The sequence below is a fragment of the Salvelinus sp. IW2-2015 genome, linkage group LG22, assembly GCF_002910315.2.
Source record: "Salvelinus sp. IW2-2015 linkage group LG22, ASM291031v2, whole genome shotgun sequence".
Classification (NCBI taxonomy): domain Eukaryota; kingdom Metazoa; phylum Chordata; class Actinopteri; order Salmoniformes; family Salmonidae; genus Salvelinus; species Salvelinus sp. IW2-2015.
In genome coordinates this window covers 26,779,481-26,798,627 of record NC_036862.1, presented here as the reverse complement: position 1 = coordinate 26,798,627, position 19,147 = coordinate 26,779,481, and the positions used below count along the sequence as shown (strand labels likewise).

Genomic DNA, 19,147 nt, shown 5'->3' with positions numbered 1-19,147 from the left:
TTGAGACAACAGTTAAACTACCTGTCATTGGTTAGATACTGTAATTTCCATAGATATTAATTATATTTTTTTGTCAAAAGCAATGCCGCTGCAGTAGTATTTATAATTCAAGCATAGTCTTGCCTGCTGTCATAAATTAATTATCTCTAGTCACGACTCTATTCTGACCTCACACTTCATATCCCCTCTCTCCTTTCCAGTCATCTTGAGTCCATATGGTCTGAACGGGACGGTCACGGGCCAGTCCTTCAAGATGTCTGACCACCCCACCCAGAAACTCATTGAGGAGTGGAGGCAGTTCTATCCCATTAGCCCCAGCGCCAAGGACCGCCCCGAGGACAAGATGGAGGATGCAGACTGGGAGGACGACTCACTAGCAGCCGTGGAGGTCCTTGTTGGTAAGATGGGGATGTTGCTACAGTTGTGTGTTGTCCAGCGTGGGGATGTGTTATTTTCATGGTTAGTATGTGGTATTGCAATTGTGTCTGTTTTCTGAAGGAGGCTGTCACTGACTAAATGTGTTGTGCTGATCTGTTCCAGCTGGAGTGAGGATGGTGTACCCTGCCTGTCTAGTACTGGTTCCCCAGTCAGACCTCCCTGCCCTAGCCCCCCAGGGCTCAGCCAACCCCTCAGCTATCCTGTGTGAGGGCCCGGGGGCCCACAGAGACCCTGCCATGTCCTCTGTCACCCTTACTCCTCCCACATCACCAGAGGAGGCCCAAACAGGTAGCCTTACCATTTACTAATTAGTCTATTAGGACCACAAGCACTGCAGGTGTAATAGGGTATGAGTAGCTGTCTGGCTTCAGTGTCCATCTTTTGAATGATTAAACATTGATGCGTTCAGGTTCAATTATTTTATTAAACCCTTTTTACAAATTGCTTATACAGATACTCAGCCTAAAACCCCAAAGAGCAAGCAATGCAGAAGCACAGTGGCTAGGAAAAACTCCCTAGATAGGTACATGTACATGAAACTCATAACTGATTATTTTGGTAAGTAGAAGGATTTACTAATACTGAGTATTATATTAATTTATACAACGGGTGGGTCTGATCCTGGATGCTGATTGGATAAATACCGCCTTCCAGGCGATGTCTATTCCACAAGTTACCACTGGCTAAATCTGACATTGTAACACCTATTTACTCTGTTTCATCTGACTGCTCAATCTACTGTCTCATCAGCCCAGCCAGGCAATTTATGTAATAGATCTACACTAAAAGATTTGTATWAAGGAGATTTGTATTAACCTTGCTGTCAGTTGTTTCAATATTACATTCAAATTCCAGCTGTCCCATAGTAATGAATGTGTCTGATGTCAGAACGAGCCAGTCGATTATCATAAATCAGCATAATAAACTCATAAGAAACTTCCCTTTTTCAGGACCCTGTCTTTCAAAGATAATTGGATTTTTATGAATTAACTTCATATCTTCATTGTAAAGGGTTTAAACACTGTTTCCCATGCTTGTTCAATGAACCATAAACAATTAATGAACATGCACCTGTGGAACGGTCATTTAGACACTAACAGCTTACAGATGGTAGGCAATTAAGGTCTTGTAGGCCTGTTGTAAGGCAGTTCCTCACCAAACATCACCAGCAACAACGTCACCTATGGGCACAAACCCACCATCGCTGGACCAGACAGGACTGGCAAAAAGTGCTCTTCACTGATGAGTTGTGGTTTTGTCTCACCGGGGTGATGGTCGGATTCGCGTTTATCGTCGAAGGAATGAGCGTTACACCAAGGCYTGTACTCTGGAGCGGGATCAATTTGGAGGTGGAGGGTCCGTCATGGTCTGGGGCGGTGTGTCACATCATCATCGGACTGAGCTTGTTGTCATTGCAGGCAATCTCAACGCTGTGCGTTACAGGGAAGACATCCTCCTCCATGTGGTACCATTCCTGCAGGCTCATCCTGACATGACCCTCCAGCATGACAATGCCACCAGCCATACTGCTCGTTCTGTGCGTGATTTCCTGCAAGACAGGAATGTCAGTGTCCTGCCATGGCCAGTGAAGAGCCCGGATCTCAATCCCATTGAGCATGTCTAGGACCTGTTGGATCGGAGGGTGAGGGCTAAGTCCATTCCCCCCCAGAAATGTACTTGCAGGTTCCTTGGTGGAAGAGTGGGGGTAACATCTCACAGCAGGAACTGGCAAATCTGGTTGGAGTCCATGAGGAGGAGATGCACTGCAGTACTTAGTGTCTGGTGTGGCCACAGGCTGCATTGACTGTTCCTTTTGATTTTGACCCCCACCCCCTTGTTCAGGGACACATTCCATTTATGTTAGTCACGTCTATGGTACTTGTTCAGTTTGTCTCAGTTGTTGAATCTTATGTTCATACAAGTATTTACACATGTTAAGTTTGCTGAAAATTAACGCATTTGACAGTGAGAGGATGTTACTTTTTTTGCTAAGTTTACATAAATGTCAATAGAAAATCACAAAATGCAGCTAGTTTGCTGTCATTCCAGCTTCAGTTTGAAGTTATTGTTTTAGCTGTGCAGTTGGCAATCTATTCTGAACAGTGGCCTGGCGAGAGAGCAAATGTTATATGCCAGGTGAAATTGCGCATCATTACCGCATTCATTGTTATGGATGTATCCCAAATTATTTCACTAGAAAAACAGCTTAAAAAATATTCAGCTACTGCTGCTGTTCTGGCTGTGCTGTTTGACGTGACTGTTAGCCAAAGTTGGCTGGCTAGCAAGCAAGGGATAAGAACGTTACCAGCCATCGTGGCAATGGAACTTTTAGAACAAACGACTGTGTCGATCCATAGATTTAAAACAACAATACTTTAACGACTGGTCCTAACCGATAGAATGAACAACCAGCCTGCATGGGTAGCAACCCTAGATTTGTGTCAGGACTATGTCTCGCGGAAGGATGAAATAGTATGAATAAATTGATCAGAATAACTTTTTTTAATGAAAATATGTCAATTATTTGAGTATGTTGGTAACCAGTCTTATAAAAGTGATAATGCCCTCGAAGCCAGTGTTTAGTCTCTGTGCTAACACCTCTGCCAATACTGTATATCCTCCAAACACTGGCTTCTTGGGCATTATCCCTTAAGTGTTTCTCAATTTTTTTCTGCTGTAGATCATCAGGCAGCCCAGAGGTGGTTAAAGCTATGCTTGACAGTGGATGGTTTCAGCTCCAACAGCAGCGGTATCCACAGCAGCAAGATCCCCCGTAGGCTTGCTGCCCAGGTGGTGGAGAGCGTGTGGCAGGAGTGCACTACCAACCGGGCCCAGAGCAAGTATGTACACTACCCGTCACCTCACCCTACTGATTCATATCATACTACTGGTCTATTGAAGGAGGGTCTGCCTGCTGAGCTCTGTTTGTCTGGTTCCTTGTCAGGAGGAAGTTTGCTACGTTGACCAATGGCACCTGTGAGGAGGAGGAGGAGGAGGAGGAGGGGGATAAAACGGGAGTATGGGATTTTGTGGAGTCATCGCATAGGGCACACTGCAACTGTTCAAGGTACTGTGGATCACGTTTGATTATAACGGTGGGGGTTTTAGGCCAGGGGTGTCAAACTCAATCACCGCACGGGCCATATTGAAAAAACACAATGAATTTACAGTCCAGACATTGCCTATGTTTGTTTTTAGAATAAAACGTGAATAGAACCGCGACCCAAACGGACCGTTTTTATTTTTTTAAATATGCCACTTTATGATGTCCACTTATACATTTATGTGGGATGCTGAATATAGCATTTTAACATAAATATAAATAATATTTGTCCAGCCTATGCTTGCAGATGTGCATTGGCTAACATGCTGCGCCCCAAATAAATCACATTTTAAGCGTTTTGTTGCAGGTTTTTTTTGTTTAAGTTTTATATACCGAAGCCAGAATGAAACATTTTAGTAGCTTAGGAGGACTGCCTGTGCCCTTTCCCTCTGCTGCTCTGTAAATGGGACAGCACGTCAAGCTGTAATTTCATAAAGTAGATGACTCAACCTTTAACTCATTCTCACGTGTGTCCTTTAGTATTCATTTATACTCATGTGAATCCTTTATCTAATACATTTTTGACATCAAAGATGGCATTGTCTGTAGGCTACAGCAATGACCTCTTGGAACTGAAACTTGGCATCAACATTTTGCCTACAACTTAAACTTTCGGTCTGGTAGATTCGGTCAGTACCATTAAGGAAAACAGCTTGGCTGCTGCAAATGTTTAGTTAGGTGATACAGCGCACTAGCTGGCTCCTGGTTGGGTGGGTGTATGTGTGTGTCTGGGAGGAGGGGTGTGTGTGTGTGGCAATGCACTGTCTTTGGAGCTCATCAAGTTGGCAGTGCTTGCTGGGACTTGTAGTGCAGAGTGTCGTGGGCAGTATGGAAGCAGGCCAAAATGAATTGACAACCCAAATCATTGTGCAAGCCAGATAGAAATGGGCCAGATTCGGCCTGCGGGCCTTGCTTGACATGTGTTTTAGGCTGATGTGAATTTTTCCCTGTAACTCACCAGAGTCCTYTAGGGGGTCTGATTTTTATCACAAACGTCTTGGAAATGAACATTCAGTAAATTGCTATTCCAATATTTTGACTCTTCACCCCAGGCATAAAAACCAGAAGCAACGATCAGGCAGCACCTCAGGAAACCCCCCATCAGTGGGCAAGCCCCCACAGCCGCCACCCAAACACAAGCTGGGCGAGAAGTTGGAGAAGGGGGAGAAGCAGCAGAAGAGGCCCCAGACACCCTTTCACCACCGCAGCTATGTGTTTGAGGAGCAGGCCATGGAGCCCCGGAGGCTGTGTATGAGAACCCAGGATGAGGGACCCTACCCCAGCCTGCACCACGTGGACACGGCCCCTTCCAAAGCCCCCATGTTGCACACCCACGGGACCCCCCAAGACCTGGCCGGCTCCCCCCAGCCCCCWCCTCTCAGCCCCCACCCCTGCGAGCRCGGGGAGGAAGACCCTGGGGCCATGAAGAGCTCCTCCACGCCCATCCACCAACACTTCTACCCCCCCTCCTCTGAGCCCTGCCTGCTGCCTCAGAAGACCTCGTCTGATCTGCCCCTGCCTTTCCCCCCTGCCTACCCTGAATCCCTGGAACCCACTGCCTACGTGGGCTCAGCCATCAACCCCAACGAAGACTCGGCCCACAACCCCTGGAAGTACTTCAACCTGCCACGGAAGAAGGCCTCAGACTTCTTGACACCACTGCTGCCTGTGGACAAACTACAGGATGACTCTGGGGGAGGAGGAGGGCAGGAGAACATTGTCTCTGTCACAGAGTGAGTACACTACCCCCTCCTGTCTTTCAAGATGTAATGATAAACCTTACTACGAGCACCAAGGTGATGAGTGGCTATGATAGATATTTGGTTTCTCCCTCTGTACATCCACTTTGAGCATTATATATGCAGTTTCCCCTGCTTTCACATGATTACGGAACATCTATGTAACATTGTCTCCTCCCAGGTTGATGTCTGGCTCTGGCAGGCCTCTGAAGGTGTCTGACGACCTGGTGAGAACCTACACCCAGAGGAGGAACAGCCACCTGGCGGCTGCCATGTCTGACGGGGACCAGGAGGAGGAGCCAGACCCCTACGCCTTCGTGGAGGGAGACGAGGAGTTCACCTTCACTGACAAGAAGGACAAACCAGGCTCGGAGAGAGAGACCAGCAAGAGACACAAGGTGAGTATCAAACATGCGTTTCTAAGAATTAATTCCATAGTTATCCCTACACCCTTTTTCTAATCCTACCTAATGTGGTCGGATTTGTTAGTTCAGTTGACATGTGTATGCCACTATTTTGCTTATGAGATGATGTAGCACAGTGGTTCCCAACATTTTTTGCTTACTGTACCACCAACTGAATTTTGCTCTGCCTGGAGTACCCCTGAACATTTTACCAGTAAGCTTCTGGTCTTCTCAAGTACCCACTGTGGATAGACCAAGTAACCCCTGGTTGGGAGCCAGTGATGTAGCAGATGCCAAGAGAATAACACATTTCTTTACGCTGGTGTTTGTTTAGGGTGACGATGGCAGTGGGACTTCAGCAGATGGTGAGCATTTCCTCCTTTATTGTTGAAGACTTTTTTTAATCACTCCTATAAAACTACGAGGGGAATGTCAATAAAATTGTCATCCAGAGTGGTTACTGACGGCACTTCCTTTGTGTGTGCAGATGGTCAGGGTGCGGCTGGTGGGAAGCCTATACCCTCCACCAGCCTCATCCATGAGACAGACCTGGCTGTGTCCATCAACGATCTGGACAACCTCTTCAACTCAGACGAAGACGAGCTAGCGGTCAGTGGAGTATACAGTGCCTCTAGAAAGTATTCATACCCTTTGACGTAATACACGTTTTGTTGCGTTACAGCCTGAATTCAAAATTGATTAAATCAAAATTCTCACCCATCTACACATGCTACCCCATACTGACGAAGTGAAAACATGTTTTTATAGATTTTAGCAAATTTCTTGAAAATGAAATGCAGTCCTTTGCTATGACAGTCCAAATTGTGCTCAGGCGTATCAACTTTCCTTTGATCATCCTTGAGACGTTACTACAACTTGATTGGAGTCCAGCTGTGGCCCATTAAATTGTTTTAGGAAGAAACAGACCTGTCTACATAAGGTCCCACAGTTGACAGTACATGTAAGAACAGAAACTATACCATAAAGTCCAAGGAACTGTCTTTAGACCTGAGATATAATTGTGATGAAGCATATCTGGGAAGGTTATAAAACCATTTCCAGTGTTGAAAGTTTCCAAGAGCACAGTGGTCTCCATCATTGGGAAATGTAAAAAAAAAGATGTAACTATCCAGACTCTGCCAAGAGCTGGCCGTCTGATCAAACTGGGCAAGAAGGACCTAGGCAAGGGAGGTGACCAAGAACCAAATGACCACACTGACAGAGCTACAGAGTTCATTGGCTGAGAAGGGAGAACCTGCCAGAAGGACAACAGTCTACAGCATTTCACCAATTTGGGCTAGACGGAAGCCACTCCCGAGAAAAAGGCACAAGACAGCACACCTGGAGTTTGCAAAAATGCACATGAAAGACTCTGAGCATAAGGCAAAATATTGTGGTCTGATGAGACAAAAAATKTAACTTTTTGGCCTGAATGCAAAGTGCTATGTCTGGAGAAAATCAGGCACAGCTCATCACCCGTCTAACACCACCACTGCTGTAAAGCATGGTGGTGGCAGCATCATGCTATGGGGATGGTTTTCAGCGGCAGGGACTAGGAGACTGGTAAGGATAGGGGAACAATGAATGGAGCAATATATAGGCAAATCCTTGATTTAAAGACCTGCTTTAGAGTGCAAACAACCTTAGACGGGGCAAAGATTTACATTCCAACAGGACAATGTCCCTAAGCATACAGCCAAAGCAACGCTGGAATGGCTTCAGAACAAGAATGTGAAAGTCCTTGAGTGACCCAGCCAAAGTTCAGACTTGAATCCCATTGCAAATCTGTTGTGGAAAGATTACTGTTCACTGCTGCTCTCCATCTAACTTAACAGAGCTTGAGTAAATCTTGAATGGGAGAAAATCCCCAAATCCAGATGTGCAAAACTGATAGACATACCCAGGGCAACTCAAAGCTGTAATCACTGCCAAAGGTGCTTCTACAAAGTGTTGACTTGTGGGTGTAAATACTTATGTAAATTAGATATTTCTGTAATACATTTGCTAACATTTCTCAAAACATTTGTTCACTTTGTCATGGAGTATTGTGTGTAGATGGGTGGGCAAAAACAAACTATATTTTATCCATTTTGAATTCAGGCTTTAACAACATTTTGAATAAGTTAAGAAGTATGAATACTTTCTGAAGGCACTGTAGTTCTCATCTACATGGGGGGCAACATTGTTTGGGTTACATATCCCTTTGCCCATTTCCATATCTTAAGTTGATAATTTGCTAACAGAACATTGTGTAAAGTCTTAGAAAAGCTCTCTGTTCAAAGCCTTTTTAAAATGATCTGTCCCCAACAGCCTGGATCCAGGAGAGCAGGAGTACATGGAGACAAGTTTGGCAGTAAGGAACACAAAACATCAAATCTGGACCCTCTGTCCTGCATAAGTATGTTTACTTTCTCAAATTCCTTCCCTAAAGTTCCTCTTTAGGTCATCACTGTATCCTACATTAATTTAGCAAACAATAGGGTGATTCCTCTGTTCACCTTCCTGTCCCCAGGCTCTGCTGACCTGCACAAGATGTTCCCCACCCCCCCCTCTCTGGAACAGCACATCATGGGCTACTCCCCCATGAACACTGGGGGGAAGGACTACAGTGGCCTGGAGGGTGGGTTGGGCCTCACTCTGCTGGATGGGAGCCAGTTTAGCAGCCACTACAAGATGGAGGTGGAGGAAGGCTTCTGCAGCCCCAAGCCTTCTGAGATCAAGGTATCTTAAAGGCCCAATGCAGCTGTTTTTATCTTGATTTAAAATCATTTCTGGGTAATAATTAAGTACTTTCTCTTATTGTTTTCTATTAAAATGGTCAAAAATAACAAATGGCATCTTAGMAAATTGCCAGAGCAATTTCTCAAGCAAGAATTTGCAAGAACTGTCAGAGTTTGGGGCCTAATGGGAGGGATATGTAACCTGACAAATAGCTGTTATTGGCAGAGAGGTTTGAAACTCTTTGTTATTGGTCTAGTGACTTATACCGCCTGGTGACGTACCCAAGCAATGCCAAAACTCCATCCCGCCAAAACGGACAGAAATTTCATGTGGTCTTTTCTAACAGCTCTTACACTAAAAGGGCAATATCGTTTTCACAACATTATTCCAACCTCATGGTGTGGAAATATTTCTAAAACACAGGAAAATAAAAATGTTGATTGTAATGGGCCTTTAACTTCAGTCTAGTGTGGAGGGTCTCGATTTTACATTAACTTTTTAGTCATTTAGCGGTTGCTCTTATCCAGAATGACTTTCAGTTAGTGCATTCATCTAAGGATAGCTCGGTGAGACAACCACATGTCGTAGTAAGTACAGGGTATCAGCAAAGTGCTCGTAGTGTAAGTAATTTTTTTTCTGGGGGGGGTGGAATAAGACTGACGTCTTATTTAACATACTCTGTCTAGTCCATGCTGTTGTCAGCTTCAATACTTTCTCTAAGCTTAGACTTGCTGAAGTATTATAGTGGCTTATTTTCCTTCTCTCCCCCATCTACTTCCAGGACTTCTCGTTTGTTTACAAGTCGGAGGCGTGCAAGGCATTCACGGGCTGCTCCATGTTTGCTCCRCTGAAGATGCTGCCCAGTCAGTGTATGATGCCCATCAAGCTGCCAGAGGACTGTGTTTACACACCCAGCTGGACCATGGGCAAACTGGAGCTCATACCCCCAGTGCCATCCATGGGCCTCCTCACCAAAGACGGGTAACCAATCAGACTGGTCCCCTTGAATTATACAAGTCATGTACCCACTTGTGTGTCAGGGGTTTTAATGTTTGTGCTGTTGTCTCCCTATTTCAGTAACATCCCCAGTGTTGAGCCAGACTACCAGAGCTACACACCTCAGACCCACACGCCCTTCATGTCCAACAGTGCCCCACCCAGCAACAGCGGCACGGGCATCCTGCCCTCCCCGGCCACACCCCGCTTCTCCGCCCCCACCCCACGCACTCCCCGTACCCCACGCACCCCAAGAGGGCCAGCCAGTGTCCAGGGATCGCTCAAATATGACAACTCTGACCTCTACTCGCCCGCCTCCACCCCTTCCACCTGCCGACCTCTCAGCTCAGTGGAGCCAGCCACCGTGCCCTCCATCCCTGAGGCCCATAGCCTCTACGTCACCCTCATCCTCTCCGAGTCCGTCATGAACCTTTTCAAGGACTGTAACTTTGACAGCTGCTGCGTGTGCGTGTGCAACATGAACATCCGTGGCGCAGACGTGGGCGTGTATCTTAATGACAACGGCGAGGCACAGTACCCCTGTACCTGCGGTTTCAGCGCCGTGGTCAACCGCCGCTACGGYAGCTCGGCTGGGCTCTTCCTGGAGGACGAGCTGGACGTGGTGGGGCGCGACTCTGACGCTGGCCGGGACTCTGAGAGGCGTTTCCAGGAGCTGCACGCTGCCTCCCTTCACAGGACTGGCAACCCCAAAGAGAGGCCCCCAGACGAGCTCATCCTGCTACTGCAGGACCAGTGTACCAACCCATTCTCCCCCATGGCTGGGGTGGAGTACCCCAGGGCTCTGTCCTCAGGCCCCTCTCGCTTTTCTCTACGGGTGGAGGAGAGGGACTGCTATAATGACTGCTACATGGCTCTGGAGCATGGCCGGCAGTTCATGGACAACATGTCAGGAGGCAAGGTGGACGAGGCACTGGTTAAGAGTACGTGTCTACACAACTGGCCTAAACGCAAAGGTGAGTCCGCTCCTTCACTCATTGACAATGCACAAACTTGTTTCCCYTCCTGCTCTTGTTCCTCCTTTTCTTCCTACTCCTCTTATGTGAAACCCAGTCTTCTTGGTTGGATGTGTGTTTGTATGATGCTGATCCCTCCCACCCTCTGTTTCCCCCTCCAGCTGCAGAAGTGAGCAGGCTGTTTTCTCAGGACGTGCTGCGGGTGTTGCTCTCCCTCCAGCCTGTACTCCAGGATGCCATCCAGAAGAAGAGGAGCATACGGTCCTGGGGAGTTCAGGGACCTCTCACCTGGCAGCAGTTTCACAAGATGGCCGGCAGGGGATCCTACGGTAAACACAAGGACAATAATAATAATACTACTTAAAGATGAATGCATCCAGTGCTTTTTCTGTATCAAAAAGGRGCTTAGGTGGTGGCCTTTCGGTGCAGCTGAATTGAAGAGAATTCTTTCAATTCTATAAATGTCTGCATGGAGCTGAGAATCTTTTTCCCTTTTAAATTGAATTTCCTGCAATTACATGCATTTTGCCATGGTTAATGCTGTGTTATTTTGCTCCAACATAATGACAAAATCCATACTACAAAATGCATTGTTTTCTAAATGTAATTCACCCTGATTGTCTAGCTTTTATTTTGTTAGTTCTCAAATATTATATTATTAAAAATATATATAGGTCCATTGTCTTTTCTATCTGTCTCTTTTCTGTCCCAGACCTGCTGTTTTCAACTCTCTAGAGACCGCAGGAGCGGTAGAGATACTCTTAATGATTGGCTATGAAAAGCCAATCCTCCTGAGGTGCTGACTTGCTACACCCTCTAACTACTGTGATTATTATTATTTGACCATGCTGGTCATTTATGAACATTTGAACATCTTGGCCATGTTCTGTTATAATCTCCACCCGGCACAGCCAGAAGAGGCTCATAGCCTGGTTCCTCTCTAGGTTTCTTCCTAGGTTTTGGCCTTTCTAGGGAGTTTTTCCTAGCCACCGTGCTTCTACACCTGCATTGCTTGCTATTTGGGGTTTTAGGCTGGGTTTCTGTACAGCACTTCGAGATATTAGCTGATGTAAGAAGGGCTATATAAATAAAATTGATTTGGTTTAAGTTTACACAAAGCATTTTTTTCAGTTACTGGCCCAATGCTCTTATCTGCTAGGCTACCTGCCGCCCTTAACTAAACTTTGCAATGAGTCTGACTGTCCCTCCTCTCTAAACCATTAGGCACTGACGAGTCTCCAGAGCCCCTGCCCATCCCTACCTTCCTGGTGGGCTATGAGTATGACTTTGTGGTGCTGTCGCCTTTCGGCTTGCCTTACTGGGAGAAGCTCCTGCTGGACCCCTTCGGCTCCCACAGGGACGTGGGATATGTAGTCGTCTGTCCTGAGAACGAGGCTCTGCTCCGCGGGGCTAAGAGCTTCTTCAAGGACCTTACGGCCGTGTACGAGGTAAGCAGATAGACCCCCCCCATAGTCTAATAAAATATAAATGTTTAAGAAAATTGGTACGTTTACCCATGTTTTTCTATTTGCAGGCCTGTCGGCTGGGTCAGCACAGACCAATCTGTAAGACTCATGCAGATGGCATATTGCGGGTTGGTACGGCAGAGGGCAGGAACCTGTCTCTTATACACATCTAGATGTGTATAAGAGACAGCTCTGTAAGACTCATGCAGATGGCATATTGCGGGTTGGTACGGCAGAGGGCAGGAACCTGGCAGAGCAGCCCCTCAGTGATTGGTTCCTCAAGATGGCCAGCAGCAACGGGAACAGCGAGGCCTTCAGCAAACTCAAACTCTACGCCCAAGTGTGCCGACATGACCTGGGTACGTCGTTCATTAGATTGCCATTTTCTATTTCAGGAGATTGTACTGAATAAGAGCTGGTATCTCTTGTGTTTATAATTTTTGATTTGGCTTCTACAAAGGCAAGTTGGGTGCCTCTTAATATCTGACATTGGTCTTCTTTTTCTCAACATTTTTGTTACTCTCCTCAGCTCCATACCTGGCTGGGCAGTCTCTGGACAGCTCTTTGTTGAACCAGCACAGCCCCGCTGTGGCCTCTCCCCAGTCCTCCTCCTCCCAGTCCCCCTGCTCCACCACCCACTCCTCAGGCCCCCAGAGCTCCACCAGCAGCAGCACTGCCCAGCCTACCATCAGCACCCCACCCTCCTCCACCATAGGCCCCCAGGCAGTGGGAGGGATAGGGGGAGTAGGAATGCCCTCAGCCAAGCCCAGCTCCTACACACCATACGGGACATCAGGCCTGCAGGGCAGCGTCTCCCAGAACGGGCCACAGTTGGGTGCTCAGACCACAGGAGAGAATGGCCCCACTGCCAACCAGCCCCAGGCCACCACCGAGCCCGTGGAGACGTATGTACCCTCACCAGCTGACATCCTCTGGTTTAGTCACACTGATTTTCTGTAGCACCACTTGTAGCCCTGAGTTTAATTTACACGCACTTGGAATAGGCTGAATTACGACCTTACCCATCTCTCCCATTTTTATCCACGGCTTGTCTGGAAGAGAACATTTGGCCTGCTAAATATCTTTAATCTAATAGATAAAGCTAGTTGATTATTGGTTGTTTGACCTTTGACCCGAGTGCTTCTCTCTCTATAGCACGTTGGAGAGAGATAAGGTTGGCATCCCTACAGACGGAGAGTCCCATGCAGTGACGTTCCCCCCGGCCATTGTAGTCTACATCGTGGACCCCTTCAGCTACGAGGACGGGGAGAAGGACACCCACTCAAGTGTGTGGACGCTGGGTCTGCTGCGCTGCTATGTGGAGATGCTCCAGTTCCTGCCGCCTCACATCAGAAACTCTGTGTCTGTGCAGGTAATGGAGGACTTGACACATGTAGCCAGACTGCAGACCATTCATATTTATGTTCAGCACATTGGCTCTTTTGACAACAGTTTTCAAACACCTGTGGGGTTGGTGTGGTTAAAACTACGGTGTCTATGTGTTGGTCAGATCATTCCCTGCCAGTACTTGTTGCAGCCAGTACGCATTGAGGAGCGCCATCTCTATGGTCAGCACCTCAAGTCCCTGGCCTTTTCGGTGTTCACCCAGTGCAGACGGCCCCTCCCCAGCAACACCAACATCAAGGCTCTGACGGGCTTCGGCCCTGGCCTGGCCATCGACATGGCACTGAGGAGCTCAGAGGTAAATAACACATAGGAAACTGCACTAAAACCTCACAAATATTATTAATGGATTGATTTAGACTGCTTATCAGTTCTAGAAACTTGTCACAATGTGAATGGTTTGTTTAACATAACATCCTGGTCTTTGGCAACTCCTTGCATATACCTTGATGATCCAAGAGACCACTGCTCTGTTGAATAAATCACAATGGCTTACTAAATGCAGCTTTCTAAGTGACACGTAAGGAACCATTGGTCTGACCGTTTGACTTTCACGCCTTTGCAGAGGCCGGAGTGTCTGCGTTTGTACACACCACCGTTCATCCTGGCGCCCATCAAGGACAAGCAGACAGAGCTGGGGGAGACGTTCGGAGAGGCCTCTCAGAAGTACAATGTGCTGTTTGTGGGCTACTGCCTGTCGCATGACCAGCGCTGGCTCCTGGCCTCCTGTACTGACCAATCAGGAGAGCTGCTGGAGACATGCATCATCAGCATTGATGTGCCAAACAGGTCAGTGACACATGTCAATTGGTAGATGCTCAAATTCAATTCAGAATCTGTCTCTTTTGTGACTTTGTCGTGTCCTCTGTAAAGGGCTCGGAGGAAAAAGGGTTCAGCCAGACGACTGGGCCTGCAGAAGCTGTGGGAGTGGTGTCTAGGCTTGGTGCAGGTGACATCACTTCCCTGGAGGGTGGTGATTGGCCGCCTGGGCAGGATGGGCCACGGAGAGTTACGAGGTATGCCACACAGAGATGTATGTATGCCACACAGAGAGGTGTGTGTGTGATACATAGGTTGGATATATATATATATATATCCAACCTAAGTGCATGTCAACTTCAACTGTGTGTGTGTATATATATAACACACACAGTGTTATATATATACACACACACACACACACAGTTGAAATTGACATGCACTAAGGTTGGTGTTATTAAAACTCGTTTTTCAACCACTCCACATTTCTTGTTAACAAACTATAGTTTTGGCAAGTCGGTTAGGACATTTACTTTGTCCATGGCACAAGTAATTTTTCCAAACAATTGTTTACAGACAGATTATTTCACTTATAATTCACTGTATCACAATTCCAGTAGGTCAGAAGTTTACATACGCTAAGTTGATTGTGCCTTTAAACAGCTTGGGAAATTCCAGAAAATTGTCATGGATTTAGAAGCTTCTGATAGGCTAATTGACATCATTTAAATGAATTGTTGGTGTACCTGTGGATGTATTTCAAGGCCTACCTTGAAACTCAGTGCCTCTTTGCTTGACATCATGGGAAAATCTGGTTCATCCTTGGGAGCAATTTCCAAATGCCTGAAGGTACCACGTTCATCTGTACAAACAATAGTACGCAAGTATAAATACCATGGGACCACGCAGAAGTCATACCGCTCAGGAAGGAGATGCGTTCTGTCTTCTAGAGATGAACGTACTTTGGTACGAAAAGTGCAAATCAATCCCAGCACAACAGCAAAGGACCCTGTGAAGATGCTGGAGGAAACGGGTACAAAGTATCTAAATCCACAGTAAAACGAGTCCCATATCAACATAACCTGAAAGGCCACTCGGCAAGGAAGAAGCCACTGCTCCAAAACCGCCATAAAAAAGCGAGACTACGGTTTGCAACTGCACATGGGGACAAAGATTGTACTTTTTGGAGAAATGTCCTCTGGTCTGATGAAACAGAAATATACCTGTTTGGCCATAATGACCATCGTTATGTTTGGAGGGAAAGGGGGGATGCTTGCAAGCTGAAGAACACCATCCCAAACGTGAAGCACGGCGGGGGCAGCATCATGCTGTGGGGGTTCTTTGCTGCAGGAGGGACTGGTGCACTTCACAAAATAGATGGCATCATGAGGAGGAAAATTATGTGGATATATTGAAGCTTGGTCGCAAATGGGTCTTCCAAGTGGACAATGACCCCAAGCATGCTTCCAAAGTTGTGGCAAAATAGCTTAAGGACAACAAAGTCAAGGTATTGGAGTGGCCATCACAAAACCCTGACCTTAATCCCATAGAAAATTTGTGGGCAGACCTGAAAAAGCGTGTGCGAGCAGGGAGGCCTACAAACCTGACTCAGTTACACCAGCTCTGTCAGGAGGAATGGGCCAACATTCACCGAACCTATTGTGGGAAGCTTGTGGAAGGCTACCCAAAACGTTTGACCCAAGTTAAACAATTTAAAGGCAATGCTACCAAATACTAATTGAGTGTATGTAAACTTCTGACCCACTGGGGATGTGATGAAAGAAATAAAAGCTGAAATAAACCATTCCCTCTACTATTATTCTGACATTTCACATTCTTAAAATAAAGTGGTGACCCTAACTGACCTAATACAGGCAATTTTTACTAGGATTAAATGTCAGGAATTGTGAAAAACAGAGTTTAAATGTATTTGGCTAAGGCGTATGTAACTTTCTGACTTCAACTGTGCGTGTGTATATACATACCACACATATATATATATATATATATACTGCTCAAAAAAATAAAGGGAACACTTAAACAACACAATGTAACTCCAAGTCAATCACACTTCTGTGAAATCAAACTGTCCACTTAGGAAGCAACACTGATTGACAATAAATTTCACATGCTGTTGTGCAAATGGAATAGACAAAAGTGGGAAATTATAGGCAATTAGCAAGACACCCCCAATAAAGGAGTGGTTCTGCAGGTGGTGACCACAGACCACTTCTCAGTTCCTATGCTTCCTGGCTGATGTTTTGGTCACTTTTGAATGCTGGCGGTGCTTTCACTCTAGTGGTAGCATGAGACGGAGTCTACAACCCACACAAGTGGCTCAGGTAGTGCAGCTCATCCAGGATGGCACATCAATGCGAGCTGGTGGCAAGAAGGTTTGCTGTGTCTGTCAGCGTAGTGTCCAGAGCATGGAGGCGCTACCAGGAGACAGGCCAGTACATCAGGAGACGTGGAGGAGGCCGTAGGAGGGCAACAACCCAGCAGCAGGACCGCTACCTCCGCCTTTGTGCAAGAAGGAGCAGGAGGAGCACTGCCAGAGCCCTGCAAAATGACCTCCAGCAGGCCACAAATGTGCATGTGTCTGCTCAAACGGTCAGAAACAGACTCCATGAGGGTGGTATGAGGGCCGTGTCCACAGGTGGGGGTTGTGCTTACAGCCCAACACCGTGCAGGACGTTTGGCATTTGCTAGAGAACACCAAGATTGGCAAATTCGCCACTGGCGCCCTGTGCTCTTCACAGATGAAAGCAGGTTCACACTGGCACATGTGACAGTCTGGAGACGCCGTGGAGAACGTTCTGCTGCCTGCAACATCCTCCAGCATGACCGGTTTGGCGGTGGGTCAGTCATGGTGTGGGGTGGCATTTCTTTGGGGGGCGCACAGCCTCCATGTGCTCGCCAGAGGTAGCCTGACTGCCATTAGGTACGCGAAATGAGATCTTCAGACCCCTTGTGAGACCATATGCTGGTGCGGTTGGCCTGGGTTCCTCCTAATGCAAGACAATGCTTGACCTCATGTGGCTGGAGTGTGTCAGCAGTTCCTGCAAGAAGAAGGCATTGATGCTATGGACTGGCCTGCCCGTTTCCAGACCTGAATCCAATTGAGCACATCTGGGACATCATGTCTCGCTCCATCCACCAACGCCACGTTGCACACAAGACTGTCCAGGAGTTGGCGGATGCTTTAGTCCAGGTCTGGGTGGAGATCCCTCAGGAGACCATCCGCACCTCATCAGGAGCATGCCCAGGCGTTGTAGGGAGGTCATACAGGCACGTGGAGGCCACACACACTACTGAGCCTCATTTTGACTTGTTTTAAGGACATTACAAATTCAAAGTTGGATCAGCCTGTAGTGTGGTGTTCCACTTTTAATTTTGAGTGTGACTCCAAATCCAGACCTCCATGGGTTGATAAATTTGATTTCCATTGATAATTTTTGTGTGATTTTGTTGTCAGCACATTCAACTATGTAAAGAAAAAAGTATTTAATAAGAATATTTCATTCATTCAGATCTAGGATGTGTTATTTTAGTGTTCCCTTAATTTTTTTGAGCAGTGTATATTTATATACACACACACACACACAGTACCAGCCAAAAGTTTGAACACACTTACTCAATTAAGGGTTTTTCTGAATTTTTTTACCATTTTCTACATTGTAGAATAATAGKGAWGACATCAAAACTATGAAATAAAACCTATGGAATAATGCAGTAACCAACAAAAAAAGAATCTCAAATATAAACTATTGTTTTACAAAGTAGCCACCTTTGCCTTGAAAGGTTTGCACACTCTTGGCATTCCCTCAGCTAGCTTCATGAGGTAGTCACCTGGAATGCATTTCAATTAACAGGTGTGCCATGTTAACCTAATTTGTGGAATTTCCAAAAAAAGTGGTGTGCAAATCAACATTTATTTTAGATTCTTCAAAGTTGCTACCCTTTGCCTTGASAGCTTTGCACACTCTTGGCATTCTCTCAACCTGCTTCATGAGGAATGCTTTTCTAACAGTCTTGAAGGAGTTCCCACATATGCTGAGCACTTGTTGGCTGCTTTTCCTTTACTCTGCGGTCAGACTCATCCCAAACCATCTCAATTGGGTTGAGGTCGGGTGATTGTGGAGGCCAGGTCATCTGATGCAGCACTCAATCGCTCTCCTTCTTGGTCAAATAGCCCTTACATAGCCTGGAGGTGTGTTTTGTGTCATTGTCCTATTGAAAAACAAAGGATAGTCCCACTAAGCGTAAACCAGATGGGATGGCGTATCGCTGCAGAATGCTTTTGTAGCCATGCTGGTTAAGTGTCTTGAATTCTAACTAAATCACCTACACTGTCACCAGAAAAGCACCCCCACACCACCACCTCCATGCTAAACGGTGGGAACCACACATGCGGGGATACTTTTGTTCATGTAGTGTATATACAGTGAGTTGTACATGATTTGTTGTGCCCTGACTGACATCCTCCCTGTCTCCCTCTGTGTTCCAGACTGGAGTATTCTGCTGAGCAGGAGGAACCTGCAGTCTCTCAGCAAGCGCCTCAAGGAGACCTGCAGGATGTGTGGCATCTCTGCCGCAGACACTCCCAGCATCCTCAGCGCCTGCCTGGTTGCCATGGAGCCCCAAGGCTCCTTTGTCATCATGCCAGGTAAAAATTAACAGAAGTTGAACCTTGAGCAATGGCTGCACAGTGCAGCCTTGCTTCCCCTGTTTGTGTCCACTGAAATTCCTGAAATGTTTTTCGTGAATCTGTATCGTGTTAACCTTTCTCTCTGCTGTGTAGACTCTGTGTCGACAGGCTCAGTGTTCGGCCGCAGCACCACTCTGAACATGCAGACGTCCCAGCTGAGCACTCCTCAGGACACGTCCTGCACCCACATCCTGGTGTTCCCCACCTCGGCAATGGTGCAGGTCAACAACGCCACCACCGAACAGAACTTAGACATCGCCTTCAACCCCATCAACCCTGGTCAGTCTCTCACACACACACACACACACACACACACACACACTGTAAATGTTGATGCATTTCTAGGTTCTGGCTGTAGTCTGGCTCCACACGGCGATGTTACTGAAACAGGGAGACAGAGCAGCTCTCTGTCTGAGCTAGTGGGACATAGTCTTG

At 46.7% G+C, this 19,147-nt stretch overlaps 1 protein-coding gene across 1 annotated transcript in view; it reads left to right on the top strand.

Annotated features, from left to right (window-relative positions):
• The window catches only part of LOC111982776 (mediator of RNA polymerase II transcription subunit 13-like), a 30,354-nt gene that overhangs the window by 7,963 nt on the left and 3,244 nt on the right, over positions 1-19,147 (top strand). Inside the window, exons 5-27 of the mRNA XM_024014365.2 lie at positions 201-398; positions 541-726; positions 3,119-3,278; positions 3,383-3,505; positions 4,594-5,274; positions 5,462-5,678; positions 6,019-6,049; positions 6,172-6,293; positions 7,995-8,082; positions 8,197-8,405; positions 9,187-9,386; positions 9,483-10,375; positions 10,537-10,704; positions 11,600-11,823; positions 11,910-11,995; positions 12,085-12,200; positions 12,371-12,746; positions 12,997-13,213; positions 13,352-13,543; positions 13,811-14,034; positions 14,119-14,261; positions 18,512-18,670; positions 18,806-18,991. Of these exons, the coding sequence (XP_023870133.1) occupies positions 201-398; positions 541-726; positions 3,119-3,278; positions 3,383-3,505; positions 4,594-5,274; positions 5,462-5,678; positions 6,019-6,049; positions 6,172-6,293; positions 7,995-8,082; positions 8,197-8,405; positions 9,187-9,386; positions 9,483-10,375; positions 10,537-10,704; positions 11,600-11,823; positions 11,910-11,995; positions 12,085-12,200; positions 12,371-12,746; positions 12,997-13,213; positions 13,352-13,543; positions 13,811-14,034; positions 14,119-14,261; positions 18,512-18,670; positions 18,806-18,991 (5,199 nt within the window). The remainder of the gene's footprint in view (positions 1-200; positions 399-540; positions 727-3,118; positions 3,279-3,382; positions 3,506-4,593; positions 5,275-5,461; positions 5,679-6,018; positions 6,050-6,171; positions 6,294-7,994; positions 8,083-8,196; positions 8,406-9,186; positions 9,387-9,482; positions 10,376-10,536; positions 10,705-11,599; positions 11,824-11,909; positions 11,996-12,084; positions 12,201-12,370; positions 12,747-12,996; positions 13,214-13,351; positions 13,544-13,810; positions 14,035-14,118; positions 14,262-18,511; positions 18,671-18,805; positions 18,992-19,147) is intronic.